This window comes from Phascolarctos cinereus, unplaced genomic scaffold (assembly GCF_003287225.1).
Source record: "Phascolarctos cinereus isolate Bilbo 61053 unplaced genomic scaffold, phaCin_HiC Scaffold_1;HRSCAF=81, whole genome shotgun sequence".
Taxonomy (NCBI): Eukaryota; Metazoa; Chordata; class Mammalia; order Diprotodontia; family Phascolarctidae; genus Phascolarctos; species Phascolarctos cinereus.
In genome coordinates, this window is record NW_027555514.1 from 264,055,848 (window position 1) to 264,076,558 (window position 20,711).

The following is a 20,711-nucleotide window of genomic DNA, read 5'->3' on the forward strand; positions in this document are numbered from 1 at the left end:
GCCTCTTCCCCTTTCAGACCTGACAGAACATTGTTTTGCACCTTTCTAATCCACTTTGGGGAAGCTAGGTGGTACAGTAGATAGAGCACCGAGCCTGGAGTCAGAAGATCTGAGCTCAAATCTGGCCTCAGAAACTAGCAAGTTACTTAACCCTTATTTGCCTCAGTTCCTCATCTATAAAAATAGGGACACACCGGAGAAGGAGATAGCAAACCACTCCAATATCTTTGCCAAGAAAACCCAATGGACAAAGTCAATGGGGTCACATAGAGTGGGACATGATTGAACAATTGAACAACAATCCACTTAGGTGTTATTATTGTCTGTGTGGGTAGCATATACTCCCCAACATCCAACCTTCTCCTTTTAGACTGCAAGCTTCAAGCAGACAGAAAATAAAATGTCATGGTTTTAATTTATCACTGGCAACCAAACTAATCCACTGTTGCTGATACCACATTGCCTGCTATCACAAAAGCCAGCACTTTTAATATAAATTCATTTTAAGTGTTGCTATAAGAACCTAGGTTCAAATCCCACCTCTGAAGCTTGTTGCCCTATGTGACTTTGAACAAGTCACATCCCTCCCTGGGCCTTTTCCTTCATCTGTAAAAGGAATGGATTGGGGCAGATGGTCTCAGAAGCGGCTCTCAGCTCTAATATTTATGCTCCTACGTGGCTGAGAATTACAAATAGCCCAAAGAGCATCAGAAAGACAGGTCATCTGTGGGCATAAAAGTAAGCTGCCATTGTACAGTAGGAAAAGGAGGTGAGACAGGAATATAAAGAGAATGAGATGAGATGGACAACCTGAGTAGTACATTGGCAGTTGAGATGGTAAACTGGTACCAGCATAGTGGGTAAATCTATGGAGCACAGGCTTTGGGAACAAAGAAAGGATGAATCACACAAGGAGAGGCTACAATTGGCCTCAGTGGAGGAATGACACTTGATGACATCATAGGACCAAAATTTCAAATCTTCCTCAGGCCATTCTACTGAAAGGGACCCCTATGTGGTGAATATTTCCCCTTCCTTGGACCTCTTCTAAGTGGAAAGGGGTTCTAGAGAAGCTCAGGATTCCTCCCTAACCCTTTTCACTACCCTGGCTACTCTTTCCCTCACCCAAAGACTCATCAATGGAAACTCCCAACCTTAAAGTGTCCCCCATCCGAGATCCCATGCAGCTCTCCACCTACGATCCAACGAGCAGAGCCAGGGGCAGTAGGTTCTGCAGAGCTAGTCCTGACCAATATTCAGCCATGCTTTTGTGGAGAAGAAATCGCTTGGATGATTGAGAGAAACCCAGGCAGGGGCTTGGATATGATGTTAAAGGAAGGTGAGAAACACAAAGAAGAAAACCAATGAAATGAGAAAATGCAAGCCAAATTCGCAATCTGACAATGGCAACCTCACTCATCCTCTGCCTCACCTCCCTGCCCCCCTCGCCTCACAAGTCAAGGAAAAGGGATCTAACTTAGAACAAAAAGGGACTCTATGAAAAGGGATCATCTAGTTATTAAAGCAGCATGGTATATAGTGAGAAAAACACTGATGTTGCTGAGAAAATCTGAGTTCAAGTTCCAGGTCTGATATATGATGGGTAAGACCACTTAAACTTTCTGTGCCTCAGTCTCTTTATCTGTGATATGGGAACAATTCTTACATTGCCTTATTCATGGGAGTTACTATAAGGAAAAGCTTTTTTTTTTTTTTGGCTAGGCATTGGGGTTAAGTGACTTGCCCAGGGTCACACAGCTAGTAAGTGTCAAGTGTCTGAGGCTGGATTTGAACTCCTGATTCCAGACCCAGTGCCCTATCCACTCCGCCACCTAGCTGTCCCCAGGAAAGGCTTTTGCAAACCTCAAAACACTCTCAGAAAACTGGTCGTTAGTCGAATCTCCTCATTTTCCTTATGAGGAAGCAAACCGAGGCTCATGAAACCTCCCTAAGTACACATCGGTAGCAATTCTTTAAATTTTTTTTAATCTAATCTTTAATCTTTATTTTTGTATTTTGTGTTTATATATTTATATTTTTAATTTTTCTTTTTTAATTTTTAGGGTTTACAGAGTACTGGCCTCACAACTATGTTACAAGGTAGACTGCATGTTGCTAGCTTCATTTTGCAGGAAACTGACATGGGGGCAGAGTGATTTGCCAGGGTCATACAGATAGGTACCAAGAGCCAGAATTTGAATCCAGGCCCACTGGCTGGGATCTTTTCACTAGACCATGGAATCCTAATCACTTGCACTTAAAAACATTCCGCCACATGAGCAATAACGCCTCATCCCTTTCTGAATGTCCAAGGTTCACACTGACAAGACAAAAACAGCCTAAAGAGAACACAATGGAGTAGGAAAAGCAAGGAATTCTAATGAGACTAAAGACACAAGACGTGGAAATTTGTAATGCAAGTGGTACTTTAATACAGTTCTTTGAAACACTTCCAAATATAACTACAAGTTTAATCAGGAAAATGCCTGAATGACACATATCTCTTAACTGTATGTACATTGTTTTTAAAGGATTATTTTCCTGAACTCTTGTCTTGCTACATTGGATTTTATAAAGTATAAAATTATTTTTTTCCATTTAAAGGTTTTATACTAAACGTATTGTTCCTCTCAGTTTAAAATTATAAACCCATTGACAAAAATCTCATTTTTAACTGGCAAAAAAGCCACCCTTAATAAACAGGTGAAAACCATAGGCTAACACATTTTAATTTCTGACTTACTAGATAGTAATGATTAGTGAACACAACAAGAAAAATCCAGCTCCTCTTTTGTTACAAAAGACTTCACCAAAATTCATTTTTGCTACCTGTAATGAAATTTCCAGATTGGTTTTTACAAATCAGTGAATTTAAATACTAAACAATTCACAGAGGGAACAAAGAAAAGAAATGTCTTAAAATCAATATCAAATTAGCTCAGAAAAACGTGTTATGGAAGACACTGTAATTAAGAACTCAAAATGTTTTTGAAATGGCAATAATGGGAGCTTAAGTGCCTACTATCATTAAACACAGGGAGGATCCTTGCATATTTCTTCCTTTCACAGCAGTTAAGAAAACTGCTGCCAAATGAAAGTATATGATCAATTTTTAAAATTAGGCACAGCCACCCTAAAAATTCAAATTTGTCATTACAAATGGGTTATTTAAAAACCAACAAATTTATTTTCCTTACATGTGGATTTTTTTAAAAACCTAAACTTATAATGGCAAAATCAACCAGCTGGGTCAATGTGCTATGGAAATTACTCAGAAACGTGGGAAATGAAAATCCTGAGGTCAGAATGCTCTTTCGAGAAAGGAAGAGCAAGTGATACTAGCTAGTGTTAGAAATGCTAAAAACAAAACAAAACCAAAAAAACCCCCAAAAACCCCAAACTAAACCAAAACACAACTCTGGGCTCAGTCAGTGCGGCTCTCTTAAAATACAGTGGATAACTAAAAATAGGAGAACACAGAATAAAGTGTCTTGGCCAACACTTTACTCGTAGACCAATTACTGCATAAATAAAAAGTGCTTATCTACTAGTACACAACACTAAAACATCAACCCTGAACATCCAGAATTGCCCATGACCCACTGCCAGCAATGGGGGTAGTCTACTAGGGATGCCATGGTATTTACAAAAGTTAAAAAAAAAATTTTTTTCTTCTACTTTGATTTCCCTGAAGTTTTAATGGCATCATCACACCATTAAGCAAAAAACCTATTTCTTTTTCACATATTAATTGAAACAAAAGTGAGTTCTGTTACAGAAATGTGAAAATTGAAGGCAATCCCTGGGCTCTTAGGGATTCCAGACCACTGAGTTTTCATATTGGTTCATGATTAAATTAAACATAAATAGAACAACACTCTGAAAGGAAAGTGAATTTATTATTATTTTTCCAACATGAAACGTGCAGAGACATCTTAGTTCACACAGGTCTGCAGTGCTCCTGATGGCTCTTTGCCAAGGCTGAATTCTGAAGACTCCTCATCCACTTAAATAGGAGACTAGGAAGGAAGATGACGCTCATTCCTGGTACGTGCTGAGTCACTTACAAATTCCTGAAGGTCACATGAAAAAGAAAACCATTTTGGATTTCAGTCAGATATTAAAAATGAAATGTCCAGATATGGTGGAAGGACCAGATACAGTCTGGTGTCTTGTGTTCTGAAGAAATGAGTTTATGTCTACAGCACCACAAAATCAAGCTGTCAGATGCCATGACCAATTATCTGGGAGTTATAATCTGCAGTCTCCATCTTAAAAATGTATGGGATGACGCTGTCGATTCGTACATTGCCAATGAGACCTTTAAAAAATAATTCTTCTGTGATAGTAGCACTCATCAGCCTTAGTGCAGGCAATCTGAGAAGTAGCCTGGATAACCTAAAGAGGACAAAACCAAGTCAGAAATCAGACAAAAAAAATACAGGGGAGCTTATGGACAAATCTATATTCACTTATTATCTCCTGGGTTTGGGGTTTCACCTCGTATGGCTGTTTTCTTATGCTGTTGTTTATACATTGTCATACTATTTCTTGTCAATGAAAGTTACAGTCACACTTGTAAAATTTAAAGAGGAAAAATATAAGAATTTTATATGTATACATGGTTTGTGGCTTAATTTAAATCTCAGATTTTGGAATGTTTAAAACAGAAAACGAAGTTCATTTATAGTTATCCACAAAATGCAGTCTGCAGAGAAGCGTAGTGAGTGTTTTAAGGGGGACGGGGGAGGAAGAAGGGAGGTGTTGGTGTAAGAAGTCACCTATAATAAAGGCTAGGATCACCAAAGACTTTTCTGAGAAAGGCAACAGATTTTTAAAGGGGAAATTAAGCACGAACAATACACTAAAGAGGACATCTCAAACTCAGTATGTCCAAAGCAGAACTCACCATCTTCTCCCCAGTCCTCCCTTCTCCTGCACTTTGTTATTACAGCCAAGGGCACCACGATCCTCCTGGTCACCCAGGCTTGTAATCTGGTGTCATCCTCGACTCGTCAATCTCACTCCACACATCCAATCCAATGACGAATCTCATCGTTTCTACTTCCACAGCATCTCGCTTATACGTCTCCTTCTTTTCCCTCACACAGTCACTAACCTAGCTCAGGTCACCATCACCTCTTAATTCATTATTGTAATCACTTTCTAAATGGTTCTAAAATGCCTCAACTCTACCCCCCCACCCTCTTTTCAGCTGCCAAGGTCACTGTCTCCAGAATGGGTCTGCCAATGTCACACCTTCTCCTCACACTCTCAATAGGGTCCGGCGGTTCTTACTCTAGGATCAAATATAAAACTCTATTTGGCCTGTGAGGTGCGTTAGGGCCTCCTCCTTCCTCTCTCTCCAGCCTCTTTGCACTTTACTCTTGTCCACATGCTTCCTGTCACAGCTCTGCCAGCTTCCCCTATCTATTCCTTGTGTGACATTCCACCTCCTCTGACTCCGTACTGGCTGTCTCCCCTCCTCACCTCTACCTCTTATCTCCCCTGGCTCCTTCAACACGTAGCTTAAATCTCGTGCTCTGTGGGCAGCTTCTCCTGCTTCTTCCCTACCAGCAGACAGGGTGCCTTCTCTTCTGAGATTATCTTACATCTGACCTGTATTATCTTGCAGATACCTCATTCACATGGTTTTTCTCTTCACCCTCAGCCCCATGAGATGGTGAACTGTCTGAATAAAGGAACTGTTTTGCTTTTCTTTATATACCCAGCATTTAGCCCAATGTCTGGCAAACAGTAAGTATTTAATTTGTGCTTGCTGACTTGTTCTATATGACATTAAATTCTTCCAACAGTAAAAGACTAAACCAATAAATAAGTTATCACCTTAATAAAAATATCTCATTACTCACCACAAACCCATAAGGTAGGCAGAGTAAGTTTTACCATCCACATTTGACAGAACACTGAGACTTAGAGAGGTTAATTAGTTGCTCCCAAATTTACACATCTAAGGAGATTCCCAGCTGGGATTCAAACCCAGATCCCCTGACTGAGTATATTGAAGGAAAAGGTCACCAAGGAGGAACAGAAAAATGGAGGATTAACTTCAGTGAGCCTCGGGGTTTAAGGAAAAGTAATCCTAACCACATTCAGATAGGAAGATGGCCACTAAGCTATTAGTTACAATTCAGGAAAAGATCTGTGTGCCCATGAATATAGATCTCTATATAAACATCAGCCCAAAAGAACCAACAGAACATTGGTGGATAATCTGGAAAGGCACCAGAAACAAAGCTGAAATGACCATCTTTCTAGTCAAAGCATGATGGTAGCCATCTCTGAAAAAACCAATGCAATTCTGGTGATTCTACATCAAAAAAGACATAAATGATGCTGGAGAAGGTTCAGAGAAGTGGAAGAAGAATGAGGAAATGGAAGCACTTTCACCTGGAGCAAGAAAGGGTGGACTTTCTGACTTATGACTTTACTATGAAAAGAGAAGGCTTAAAAAGAAACCCAAGTGATAGCCAGGTGGGTTTACCGAATCCCCAGACTGAGCACCACCACCTGAAGCTCAAATAAAGTTTACACAAGGATCCAAAGGGTTTTTTCATGGAGAAGAACAACTCCTAGTCAATAAGTCAAGTGAGAGGTATTTGGGGGAGCACAGGGCTGACCTTCTAAGGGAAGAATCGCAGGAGTATAGATCTAGAGTTCAAGGGACCCTAAAGGTCATCTAGTCCAACCCCCTCATCTCCAGGAGGAAGCAAAGGACATCAAGAGACAGAAATGGCAAGGCTGGAGGACATATATCACAGAAACAGGGGAAATTGTGAGCAAAGGTGTGGAGATGGTACAGGATAGCACTTAAATAGCAGATGGAGATTAGTTCCCTTTGTCTGGAACAGAGTATAAGACAGGACACACAGAGTACTAAGATCTTGGCAACTAGGCCCATCACGTCCTGGCAAACAGAGGGAGGAGAAATGGAAATAGTGAGAGATTTTATATTCTTGGGCTCAAAGATCACTGCAGACAGCAACTGCAGCCATGAAATTACAAGACACTTACTTGCTCCTTGGAAGGAAAGCTATGGCAAATCTGGACAGCACACTAAAAAGCAGAGATATTACCTTGCCGACCAAGGCCCATACAGCTAAAGCTATGGTCTTCCCAGTAGTAATGAATGGCTGAGTTGGACTACAAGGAAAGTTATATCAATGCTTTCAAAGTGTGGTGCTGGAGAAGATTTGAAAGAACCTTGGACAGCAAGGAGATCAAATTAGTCAATACTTAAATAAATTAATTCAGACTATTCACTGGAAGGTCAAATACTAAAGCTGAAGCTTAAATGCTCTGGCCACATAATAAGACAGAACTCACTGGAAAAGGCTCTGATGTTGGGAAAGACTGAAGGCAAAAGGAAAAGGGGATGGTAGAGGATGAGATGGATAGACAGTGTCATAGAAGCAATAAACATGAGCTTGGACAGACTTTGGGAGACACAGGAGGATAGAAGCGCCTGGAGTTCTGTGGTCCACAGGGTCACAAAGAGTTGGACACAACTGAATGACTGAATGACAACAGAGAGTACAAGAAGAGAAGGCTGGATAGGTAGGTTAGAACCCTACTACTATATAGGGCTTTGAACACCGAGGTCAGTAGGCTGTATCTCAATAGAAAATCACTAATGGTTTGTGAGGTATGTGGGTGACAAAGTCACATTCATGATTTACAAAAAAAAAAAGCAGTGCAGAAGAGTCAAAAGAGAGCTGGCCTTGGAGTTGGAAAAAAGTGTACTTAAGTGCCACCTGTGACACTATGCAACTCTGAGCAAGTTACTCAGTCTCTCACTAGCCCAGGAAGCTAAAACTTTAGTCGGCAGAGCAGTTACTGCATTTAAAGACATTAAGAACGGACCCCTTCTCCTGACCCCACCCCACAGCATTTCCAGACGTAGCAGAAGAGCAGAGGACAAAAACCTCTATGTTGCTGACTGAGTTAAAGTTTATTTAAGTGTTTATAATTGGGTCAGGTGAGGTAGTATACACCTGTAATCCCTGCTCCTGGGGAGGCCAAGCTGGGTGGGTTAGGGAGTTTTGAGTGGAGCACCAATGAGGTTGAGTCCCTGTGTGGCAGACTCCAGGCTGTATGGAGGTGCAGCCTTGCCCAGGTCACAACCTAAGCAAGTCAAAATTTCCATGGGGACTGAGCAGCAATGGGACTGAGCCTGTGGGCATGACAAAGATCCAGTTTCAAAGAATGAATGAATGAATGAAATTACACATTGAAAAGGAACCCTGACATACTCAATGACACAAAATTTCCTCACGCCAATTTTTTAAATAAGTTTAACTGCAGAGGTTATTAATGCTATTTTCTAAAAGAACTTCTAATTAGCATAACTGAATTAGGGGGTTTTTTTTGTAATCCCCAAGGAAGTACAACTACTACAACAACAACAACAACAACAACAACAACTACTACTACTACTACTACTACTACCACTACTACTAGTACTACTACTACCACCAGCACCACCAGCACCAGCACCACCAGCACCAACTGGCATTTATATTGAACATTTCGGATTTGCAGAACAGTTTGCATACCTCATCTCATCTGATACAGAAAAGGGTGTTATTACATAATCACTTAAATCTACAAACCTGTAGGTATCATCTGGGTATGTTTTTGTTATGTAATCTTGAAACTCCATGTAAGCTTTTTCTTGAAATTTCTCAATCTGTCCCATGTTTTCTAGGCCTGGATGATCTGAAACAACAAGGCAGACAGGGTTATCCTGGGTCAGCACGGCTCAGTGAAGAGAAGCATTGTGAGGAAACACCACCCCTGAACGCACGGGTTCTTTGAAGTCATGACTGCAGCTACAACTCAGTCACCCATGGGTTGCTAAGCCTGGGGTAACAGCGGAAGCACTGGGACGGAGAACCAGGTACTCCTCTGGGCTCCAGTCCTTGCCCCAGGGTTGCCACTCATTCCTCATTAGCCTCTCAGATGCCAATGGACTAACACCCTTAGGGATAAAAGTCACATGATATTTAGATTAACTCACCTAAATGAGAACTCACCCGTTTTCCTATAAAAGAATTAGCAAACACATGAGAGAAACACAGTGTTTGAAGAAATGATGTCACTGTTCGATGATCTTCCTAAAGGACAGGGTGGTCCAGGAAACAGAGCTCTGAGCTATAATTCGGAGACTTTGGTTTTTGTTCTGGTTTTGCTACTGGATAGCTGAGGACAAGTCAGTATCTTCTCTGGGCCTCCACTAAATTAAGTTCAACCAGTGTTTGTTAAGTGCCTCTTCAGGCAAATGACTGAATGGGTGGGCCTCAGTTTCACTGTCTGTGAAAATGAGGAGAGTTAATGTCTCTAAGAGTTAAAAGAAAAAGGGAAGGAATCCATAGCTACAAAAAATACTGACTACAGCACCTTTTAATTTAAGAACAAACTGAAAAAGAAAAGGGTACCCATAAATATGGAGAATGGCTGAAAAAATGATGGTATATGAAAATAATGGGATATTACCATACCATAAGACATAATAAAAGGGGCAGTTTCAAAGAACAGAAGCCACAGTGAGAATGGAAAACAGGGTTATGAGTAATAAAACAAGGAAAGATGGAATGATGAAAGATTATGTTCTGTTTTTTTGGTGAGGCAATTGGGGTTAAGTGACTTGCCCAGAGTCACACACTGCACCACCTCACTGCCCCTGAAAGATTATGATCACATAAAGGTATCTCAGAGTTAATGAGCACGGAAGCAGAACATTAGTGTGATGGCTGGAGGAGGAGTCAAGGGAAATGAGTAAGCTGAGGGAGTGGGAAGTTAGGGTATCTGACGGAACATCAATATGGAACCTAGCCACTGCTTAGCTCAGTGCCTGGCACAGAGTAGGCACCTAAACGTTTACTAACCTAGTATCTGAGCAGGAGTTGGGGTGGGGAGAAAGACTGTGAAGCAGGCACTGAAAGCACTGAGGAAAGGAAGAAAATGTCTGAACTGAGTAATTAGAGAAATGCCAAGAACAGCAATTAAGAAAAAAAGAAGGGGCAGCTAGGTGGCACAGTGGATAGAGCACCGGCCCTGGAGTCAGGAGGACCTGAGTTCAAATCCAGCCTCAGACACGTAACACTCACTAGCTGTGTGACCCTGGGCAAGTCATTTAACCTCACTGCCTAGGGGGAAAAAAATGTCCTTGAAAGGTATATTTTATTTGGAGGTTAGTTAAGTTCAGAATGAGGGCAGCTAGGCAGTGCAGCAGATAGAGCACCAAGCCTGGAGTCAGGAAGACCTGAGTTCAAATCCGGCCTCAGACACTTATTAGCTGTGTGACTAAGTCACTTAACCCTGTTTGCCTCAGTTCCCTCATCAAAATGAGCTAGAAAAGGAAATGGCAAACCACTCCAGTACCTCTGCCAAGAAAACCCCAAATGGGGTCATGAAGAGTTGGACACAAATGAAAATGACTAAACAAGTCCGTAATAAAAAACATTAAGTATTGGCCTAAAACAAACTCCAAGCAGTGGCAGTCTGTATCCCACAATCCCCTTATCAATGAAGTCTTTACTGCGCCCTCACTCCAGTGCCAGGACTCCTTCCGATGGCACCACTGTGGAGACGATCAAAGGTGCCCAGAGCTAAGAACAGAGTGAGAATGACAAGCCTAATGCACACACAGGGTGCCTGTGGACAATCAGATAAAACCTGACATCGTGATGGGCTAGATGGAATTGCAGACTTTGCAAGGGACATGAAGGCGAACCGGAGAGGACTTCACCAAGGAGGTGGGGGTGAGGGGGGAAGAGGGACGAATTCAGTTTGTGACAAGATGAGTTCCAGGGGAGGACTGGCCACTGAACACTGACGTGCCCACAAACGTGTGGAGACAGATCTAAGAGCAGAGCTCAGAGCAGAACGTACCGTAAGTGCTCCTGATAATTAGGAGATCACTGCAAAAAGTCACCGTGGCAAGGACTAGGTGGGAGCCCCATAGCTGGACGCAGTTCCTTTGAAAGTTCTAGCGTTTTAGCGGACTAAGAGCTCAGTGAGTGTAAATAGTACAATAGCAGCTAAGAAAGTTCATGGGGTCTTAGCCCGCATTACAAGGGGTGAAGCTTCTGGGGTGAAGGGGTGACAGCCCTATAACCTCACCTGCTAAGACCACAGCAGACACTAAATAAGCTGGAGAGCTGATCTAGACAGTCCAGACAACAACCAAGGTACTGAAAAATAGCAACATGTGCACTTTTACATCCCTGGCACAAGAACAGAACTTTGCAAACTACAAAGTGCAATAAGTATGTTGTTGTTCAGTCGTTTCAGCCACGTTCCACTTTCCATGACCCCATCTGAGTTTTCTTGGCAGAGATACTGCAGTGGTTTGCCATTTCCTTCCCCAGCTCATTTGACAGATGAGGAAACTGAGGCAAACAGAGTGAAGTGACTTGCCCAGGGTCAGACTGCTAGTAAGTGTCTGAGGCCACATTTGAACTCAGGAAGATGAGTCTCCAGACTTCCAGGCCTAGCGCTCTAGGCACTATGGCGCCACCTAGCTGCCCCCAATAAGTACAAGTTACTATTATCAGTGGCATGATATACACACTGACACCCAAACAGAATTCTAAAACCTAGAGACATCTACATACAAAGAGATGACCAACATAGATAACTAAAGGAAGTGGAAGTAATTCTTACTATTTTGTGCTTCAATTAGAGGTTGGAAACAAGATATTAAAAATGTCCCGAAAACATAAGAAATCTGGCAGATCACATTCTGTACCACATTTTTATTAAGAAAAGATCATTCTTATTGTTTGAGTCAAATAGTTTTGAAACTACAGATTTTGAAAATTGCTTAACCTTTGCAGGCAAACATTAGTAGCATAAAATGGTAAAGGAAAATTCTTCAAGGCAATTATCAATAGCTATAATAGCACATGCACAAAAAGACACCAATGATAAAAATACATTACAATTAATATTCAAAATTAAGAAAAAGTTAAAACAGTAGGAAGAGTTCTTTGGCGACTACAATAGAACAAAAAATGAGATAGACTAAAAGGATCTGGAATTATTTAACTTAATGAAGCTAAATTGTATGTCAGTTTGAATAAATGTCTCACTTTTAGCTGTGTCTGCGAGCTTGGAGAATGGGATAACAAAGCTGGCAAACTGGTTAAAGTGGGGAATGGGAAGACAAGATTAACTCGTGTGGAACATTAAGAGCAGTAATAATAAAAAAAATTCACTAGTGTCATCCATGTCATTCAGGGTCAGCAGATTCTCTCACAGTTCACATTATTCTGCACAGTCCTTGAAAATCAATCCAAAATCATAAACACGAAAATTATATGAGCAGAGGCAAGCTTGCAACATTCAGCAGCTGATTATCCAGTTTTAGTTTGCTTCACTGGAATTAGTACTAGAGAAGTAGCAGAGAAATAACATCGCTGAAAATCAAAGTGGAACATTTTCTGTTAGAAATTGTGGTGAGAAAGGAAAGCAGGAAACTGGGGGAAAAATTTACAGCAAGTGTCTCTGATAAAGGTATCATTTCTCAAATAGTTGAGAAGTGAGTCAAATTTATAAAAATAGTAATCATTCCTCAACTGATAAACAGTCAAAGGATATGAACAGGCAGTTTTTAGAAGAAGAAATCAAAGGTATTTATAGTCGCTTGAAAAAATGCTCTAAATCACTCCTGATTAGAGAAATGCAAATTAAAACAACTCTGAGGTACCACATCATACCTATCAGATTGGCTAATATGACAAAAAAGGAAAATGACAAATGTTAGAGGGGATGTGGAAAAATCAGGACACTAATACACTGTTGGTGGGGTTGTGAACTGGTTCAACCATTATGGAGAACAATTTGGAACTACCTCCAAAGAGCTACAAAACTGCATACCCACTGACCCAGCAATACCTCTACTAAGTCTGTATCCCAAAGAGATGAAAAAGGAAAAAAACCTATTTATGCAAAAATAGTTATAACAACTCTTTGTGGTGGCAAAGAACTAGAAACTGAGTGGATATCCACCATCAACTGGGGAACGGCTGAACAAGTTGTAATTGTGATGGAATGCTACTGTATGAGAAATGATGAGTAGGATGGTTTCAGAAAAACCTGGGAAGACGTCTACGAACTGATGTAGAGTGAAGTGATCAGAACCAGGAGAACACTGTACACAGCAACAACAATACTGTTTAATGATCAATTGTGAATTAGATTTTCTGATCAATACAATGATCCAAGACAATTCTGAAGGAATTATGATGAAAAATACTATCTATCTCCAGAGAAAGAACGGATGGAGTCTGAATGAAGATCAAAGCATATTTTTTAACTTTGTTTTTCTTGTTTTTTGGGGGGAAGGGGGATGTCATCAGTGTCTTCTTTTGCAACATGGCTAATATGGAAATATTTTTGCATGACTTCACATGTATAATCCATATCAAATTGCTTGCTGTTTCAAAGAGGGGGGAGGATAAGGAGGGAGGGAAAGAATTTGGAACTCAAAATTTTAAAAAAGAAATGTTAAAAATTCTTTTACATATAATTGAGAAATATTTATTGAAATAAAAATATATTGGGGGGAAAATATGTGGTGAGGTCTCTGGAATTTTACCTATAAAGACAGAGACCCTCATTTCTTAGATCTTGGCTACACCTAAGAAGTGAAACGCTGTGCTGAGATCAGAGCCAGGGTCTCCACCTGCACTGCTCCCGGCCTAGAAAAGGGGCCTGTGTTCCCACAAGGTGGGATGAAATGTCCCACCAGGAAGACATGCTGCAGAGGTGAGCCATGAGTGTTCAAATGAGCAGCAAGAACTGGTGCTCTGGGCAGACAGTCCACCGGCCTATAACTTCAGAATAAGCTCAACGTTACCTACCCGGACTGAAAAGCACGATAGCTTTCAGATAGGCGTACTCATACCCATCCAGGCAGAGTTTGACCATACTGTTACAGAACTCCTGGAGCTTAAAGATGTGCTCCATCATGACTTTTCCTCTCTCTGTTGACAGTTTATCTGGAACGACAGAAAAAAATCCTCGTAGTATGCAATTATGGAAAAGTGACATTTCATTTTTATGTGCTGTTTGATCAATCTGACAATTCTGATCGTCTTAGTAAATCTGAGAATCTCTGAAGAGGGATGAAATAGAGTAATCATGCAAGATAAAAGGGAGAAGCTATTCAGCATACAAAAACATGGAGAAAAGTACTAAAGGCAGTGTTTCCTCTTCATAAAATGTCACAAACCTAACATTTAGAAGTTTGGATCCAAAAAAATATACTCAAAAACCAGTATCTGCCAAAAGCAGGAATAATTAAAATACTCCAAAGATTTAAAATTCTGGGAACAGAATTCACTCATTTATATTTCTTTGAGGGGGGGAGGGCAGAAATATAATTTTCCAGAATTTAAAAAAGTTACAGATAACATTTCAGGCTATAAAGCTGCAAGGCCTAGAGACTTACAAGCAAGATGTATTCAAGTTCAAGGAAAAGAAATGACTGAGGCAAAAGACACTTAAAGGATGAAATATTTAGGTCAGGAAGTGGCATCTTCTGCAACTGTCAAACCCAAAGAACTTATAAATGTCACTCTGACTCCGCTCTCTCATCCCCTGCACACACCCTGCATTGAATGAATGACTGAAACTTGCCAGAAATGGGCCAGTGCTAGCGTGGGGCATGTTACTGATGACATGAAGGTGCCCAGTTATGTTACTATGAGGTGGGATGCAAACCAAGAACTCCTGAGCCCACCCTCCTGGTTTTTTACTAACAAGGCTGCTATCAGCACTGCTTAAGGGGAGAGGGACCCCGACAGGCCGCATGGCAAATCTATCCCTCCCCTGAAGGGTGATTCAAACCACCGTCATCTGATGAAGGTATCCCTTGAGGACAGCCAACTCCCTTGAGCCTGATTCTACATTTACCAGGCAGCCTGGAGAGAATTAATCCGGTTTGCTGGTATGTCAACACTAGGATGGAGGTAGGCTGACCAGATGATGTGAGTATCTAGTCATTTTACCACAGAAGTTAACAAATTTGCATTGTGTGTAAGTTGGCCAAGAGCGAGTTTGGAAGGCATGAAGTCAGGGACTCTTAAGGCCTGACCTGAAAAGGCCTGCCTTCCTTACCTACTATTACAATATCTGGATGCTATTGTTTCTGAACTTCTTCATAAAAAACATCTTCTGATAATTAATGACTGTAAAAGAGGAAAAAGGGTACTTGATATGTAAGACATCTGTAGACTTTCCAGACGTCAAGTTTTTAAATGTTCACCTAAACAAGACCTTGTAAAACATCGTCCTCTATTCCGAAAAAGAAAAGGAGGCATCTTTTACCTTGCTGAAGGCTACTGTGAAGACGATTAACAAACGCTGCTAATATCGTGGCCACATTCATTACTTGAGAGCACTGGGCAAGCCCAAGGGTGAAGAGCTCATTCCAATATGCTTTCACTAATGAGATGCTGTTTTCTTGACTGTAAAGAGAAAAAGGCAACACAATCCACAACTCGGTTATTTAACTACTTTCCAATGACAGCACATAATAAATACATTCATTTAAAAAGTAAGATGTAGCTGAACTAAAATGATTTTGAGAAGACTACAGAGGAGGGGTCATGGCTAACTGTATGGTTTAAAGAGTTAATGAGATAAATAGGTAAATATTTCAACCAACTTGTATTAAATTCAGCCTATTCTGAAATGTCTTCATCATTTTAAAAATGTACTAAAGCTATAAACATCTGGAGTTTCATTTCATATTTCTCAGTGACAGCAACTAAAATAAGTGATCCATGTAACAACTATAAAGAGAAGATGACTCTATATAAAGAAAAATGTAAAAATCTCTAAAAATCCAAGTACATAAACCTGATAAAGTGAACATCTACATAAAGTTAATGAGTTAAAAATCATGCCTCCAAAGTCTTTAAAGATGTTTTTTTGACACCTACTAAAAGTACTTAAACGTTTATTTACAGGCATTTAAGGAATTTCCTCAGGGATCATTTGATCTTCCTAGAGATTACAAATTATAGATGATGAGTTATATACTATTACAGGGGTATTTCACTTATCTCTGTATTCAGTTTTGTCGACCCCTTTCAGGTCTGTTACACCACTGGTATTTCACGTTGGATGCTGTCTGACACTGTCATCCCCTGCAACCAACACATCTCGAAGCCCTCTCTCAAAACAAAGAAAATAGCTCAATAAATCCGAAAAGCATCTTCAACACTACATACCTGTAGCCCCCCACCTCTGAACAGAGGGTTATATGGGCATTTTACTTAGAACAAGATAAAGAGAGTGAGAGTGGGGAGCTCTAAATAAAAGCTGTGATCAACAATTAGTATGTGGCTAGGTCACAGAAAACGAAGGCATTGGCCCATGGGGAAAAAAAATCTCAATTCAAGTAACAGCAGTGATAAATCTAATGGCTAGTGCTGATGATTTCTGTTTTCCCCCTATATCTTCCCCATCCCCAGACACTTCCCTTGTAAGAATTAAAACCCTAAGCAAAACAGACCCACAAATGTAATACTCTGCACCTGTAATGCAGTGGAGGGAAATGTCTCATTATGTGCTTTCCCCTGCCAAGACTGTTGATTGCAATTAATCAGAGTCTAAGAGCCTTTTATAATGTGGTTTTTATTTAAGTTATTGTAATTCTTGTACAGGTTGTTCTCTTGCATTCTTCTCTCCACATCATTCTTTCCCTATTTCTCTGAATTCTTCATATTTGTTGCATTTTAGGGCTCAAAAATATTACATTATCCCTAAGTAGTAGAGTTATCCAGCTATTCCCAAGACAAAGGATATAGCCTTTGTTTCCAAGTTTTTTGCACCACAAATCTTTTGTTCTAGGTGAAAGTTCCTGGCCTTTGATCTCTGTGGGGTTCATGACCTGAATCTGTGGCTATGAGTTTGGTGGCTTGTGTCCCAGTGGTCTAGGATTCTTGATATCGTCTCTTATTAATAATCCAACCTAGAACCTCATTAAAAGTTTAAGTAAATGTTCCTTTTTAGCCTCTAGACACTGAGAGACGGAGAAACTGGAGATGATTCACAGAACAGGAGTTAAGAAATCAGACTGAAGTCAGACTAAAGATACTACTTTTGAAGACAATGGTCAAGATGTGGGGATAGAATAGCCCCTATTCTCATCAGAAAGGACTGGAAAGCTTGTTTTGTCTTAGACTAATTAAATAACAGTCTACGTCCTTACTAGGAGCTAAGACAGGAGAGTCTGTGCCCTAGCAGAGGAAACAGTGAAAAGGCTACATTATGACGAGAGAGAAGAAAAGAAAGGGCCTAGAATATGCTGAGTTCCCATAAACTCTACCTGCCAGTAAAGCCACTTTGCCTTTGTTGAGTCTGCATTTATATATTCACTCCTTCAAAGAAGCATTGTAGTCTGCATTTTAGAGAAGGCAGAAAAGGCAGGATTCTATATCCAAGATGTTCTCGCCTTCCAGGAAGTCCCAAAGGACTTTATATTTCTATGGTGCTTATCCATTTCTACCTCATTATCATAATTATTTGTCTAGACGCACTATCACCCTTAGTAGAAGTAAGCTTCCTGAAGGCAGGGACCAGCTAAGACATTTAGGCAAACATTCTGAAGCACCCAGCCCAGTGACTTGCATATAGCAGACACTTCAATTTGATTCATCAAGAGAGCATGGGACATCCATTTAAAAATGACTACGTTTAAATTTTGCTTTTAAGCTTGAAAAGAAATAAAGAGAAAACCCCTTTAAGAAACAAGCCTGTGACAGATGCAAGTTTGGGAAACGCTGAAGCCGAACCACCCACTTAGGGTTAATATTAGCTACCTGTGGGAGGAAGAAGTCAGGAGAACATAAGGCAGTATAAGAAGCGTGGTTTCTAGGGAAGTCTTTTCCCTTACAAGATGTGTCCAATAACCCTGTCTGCCCTCTATGAGAAGGAAGAATTGAGAATGTAGAACAGTAACACGTCTTGGCCACAAAGGGAAAAGCAGGGAAATGCCCGCAGAGTCACTTCATCAGAGCATCCAAGGAGCACAGACTGGGAAGGACCTCGAAGGCCACTGAAGCCAGCGCTCACAGGAGAGGGGAGGCAGCTGCCCCCCTTTCTGCCAGCTCTTTGTCTCCTCATCCCCGGGCACCATGTGGCCTCCCCACATACAACATGAGTCCCCCACTTCCTAAAGTTTTCCATGAGTGAAGATGAAGGGAGACAGACTCCAAAGACTGATGTGAAAATGCACAGGGGAAAGAGAGCTGGATTTAGGGTCAGAGAACCTGGAATCCAAACCCAACTCTGTTAAAATCTGCACGACCTCGATCAAAGCCCAATTCCTCTGGGCTTCAGTTTACTCATCTGTAAAATGGGGCTGGACTAAGGTCCCTTCCAGGTCCAAATATATTATCTACGAAACTACTCTGAAACACCAAGACTGCCAGCACTGAGAATGGCAAAGGTAGATGGAAATTCTTTCCACTCTAAAAGGTCCACTGGGCAAGAGAGCAGGGTAAGGTTGTTACTAAGGACAATCAATTAAAATCAAGAAGACTTGAGTTCAAATCCAGCCTCAGACAATGACTAACTATGTGACCCTGAGCAAGTCACTGAACCTACGTCTGCCTCCGTTTCCTCATCTGTGAAATGGGGATCATAAGAGTACCTAACTCCCAAGGTTGCTGTGAGAATCAAAGGAGGTAACACACACAAAGTGCTTAGCTTAGTGCCTGGCACACACTAGGCACTATATAAACATTAGCTATCATTATTAGCAGGAACAGGAATAGCGGTTTGGGGGAAATTACAACGAGTTCAGTTTTGAACATACTGCATTCGGGATGTCTACAGGCCACCCAGTTAGAGATGGTCAAAAGGCAGCGGGAGATGTGACACTGAAGGCCAGGAAGTTAAGGCTGGACAAACAGATCTGAAAGTCATCTGTCTAGATGTAATATTTGAAGCCATGGGAGCTGATGAAATTACTTCACAAAACAATATAGAAGGAGAAGAGAAAAGGGCCCAGGACAGAGTTTTGGGGGACACCCATGGTTATCAGGTGGATTTGGATAAAGCAGCAAAGGAGACTGAGAAAGAGCCAGAGAGGAGAACCAGGAGCACAAAAACTTAGAGAATACAGCGTATCCAGGAGAAAAAAGTGATTGATGGTCCAGAGGCTACAGAGAGATCAAAGAGGATGAGGCCCAAGACAAGGTCAATGGATCTGGTGATTAAGAGATTATGAGGCCAGAAGCCAGACTCTAGAGAGTCAAGAAGAGAGTGAGAGGAAATGGAGAAAAAGAATTAATCGTAGAGGGCCTTGCCTTCTCAAGGAGTTTAGCTACAACGGGGAGGAGACATATGGGACAATAGTTAGATGGATGGATAGATAAGTGTGGTTTTTTTTTTTAAGGATGGGGGAGACATAAGCAACAGGGAAGCAAGAGTAGACAGTAGATCAGAGAGGCTGGAGATGAGTGAGAGGGGGGATGAGAAGAAACAATAAGCTGGAGAAGGCAAGAGAGAATGGGGTTACTTGCTCAGTAAGATGGATTGGCCTTAGCAAAGAGCTGGGCCACTTCTTCACATGAGAAAAAGATGAAAGAGAAGATAGTGAGAGAATAGTATCTGAGTGATAGAGATGATGAGGATGGGAAAAGAGGAACTTCTTAGCAAAATGGTCTCAGTTTTCAGTGAAATATGAGACTAGGTTCTCAGTTGAGAGGATGGGAAAATGAGGGTTCAAATCTCACTTCTGACACATACTGGCAGTGTGACCTTGGATAATTTATGCAACCACTCAGTGCCCTAGGTAATTCTACCAGACTGCTAGCAGCAGAGCCACAGGCAGAATTCCTTGCATCAATAAAATCACAGGTTCAGTTTTTATATCCTCATGGATAAGAAAAATGAAGATTAAGTGACTTTGTCTATGGGGATGAGAGTAAATATCAGAGGCAGAATTTCAACTCCTTTTTTCCCAATTCCAAGTTCAGTGCTCTTAAATAGAGGCATCTTCTAAGTGTTACGAATGCCAGCAGACTGAACGGGGTCAGAAAGAGCAGAGTTCAGGTTCTGCCTCTTGCCCCATATCCTGCCTGCTACAGCCTCTGAGGACCCCCAGGCAGAGCCTTTCCAAGACTCCACACTGTGTAAGAGTTGCTATTCTGTTCCAGCTGACAAGAATATTTCTCACCAGATGTTGCTTCCATCAGTGGAATCATAGGCCTGGACAATAATGGCAGGATTTTTAATACTTAACTAATGAAGCGAACAGACTACTAGTGTCTATAAACTATGTAGATTAAGTCAGTAAATTAGACTGCTCACACTCCAATGAATGCCCTTGAATACTATCACTTTATCCCTTATTCTAATTTCATAAAGCCCTGGGGCAGTTACAACAAAATAGATTTTCCCCTCAGATTCCAGATGGCCATTACTAAGGCTATGGAAGTAATGATACCATCACCTGAAGTTGCAATGTTCTTTTTTCCCATCCCTTCAATATTTAGTTTAATTACTGTGGGCAATTATACATAATTGAACAGAAGCGCTTAAAATCAATGGTATTACATATGATAAGGAAATTAAAATGATTTCCACTGAAAGATGCCCTTTCTTTTGTTATTGTTACTAAGACAATCCAACAAGTCTATTATTAAGGGTAAAGATGTCGTCCTTTT

The 20,711-nt window shown here is 40.9% G+C and overlaps 1 protein-coding gene across 3 annotated transcripts in view; it reads right to left on the reverse strand.

The window, feature by feature from the left end:
• Window positions 1-2,408: 2,408 nt before the first annotated feature.
• The window catches only part of NR2C1 (nuclear receptor subfamily 2 group C member 1), an 80,730-nt gene continuing 62,427 nt past the window's right edge, over window positions 2,409-20,711 (reverse strand). For all 3 annotated transcript variants that reach the window (XM_021006473.2, XM_078146626.1, XM_021006471.2), the window contains 4 exons: window positions 15,358-15,497; window positions 13,890-14,027; window positions 8,634-8,739; window positions 2,409-4,398 (listed from right to left, as the gene is read on the reverse strand). In XM_021006473.2, coding sequence (XP_020862132.1) covers window positions 4,224-4,398; window positions 8,634-8,739; window positions 13,890-14,027; window positions 15,358-15,497 — 559 coding nt within the window. In that variant the 3' untranslated portion in view covers window positions 2,409-4,223. The remainder of the gene's footprint in view (window positions 4,399-8,633; window positions 8,740-13,889; window positions 14,028-15,357; window positions 15,498-20,711) is intronic.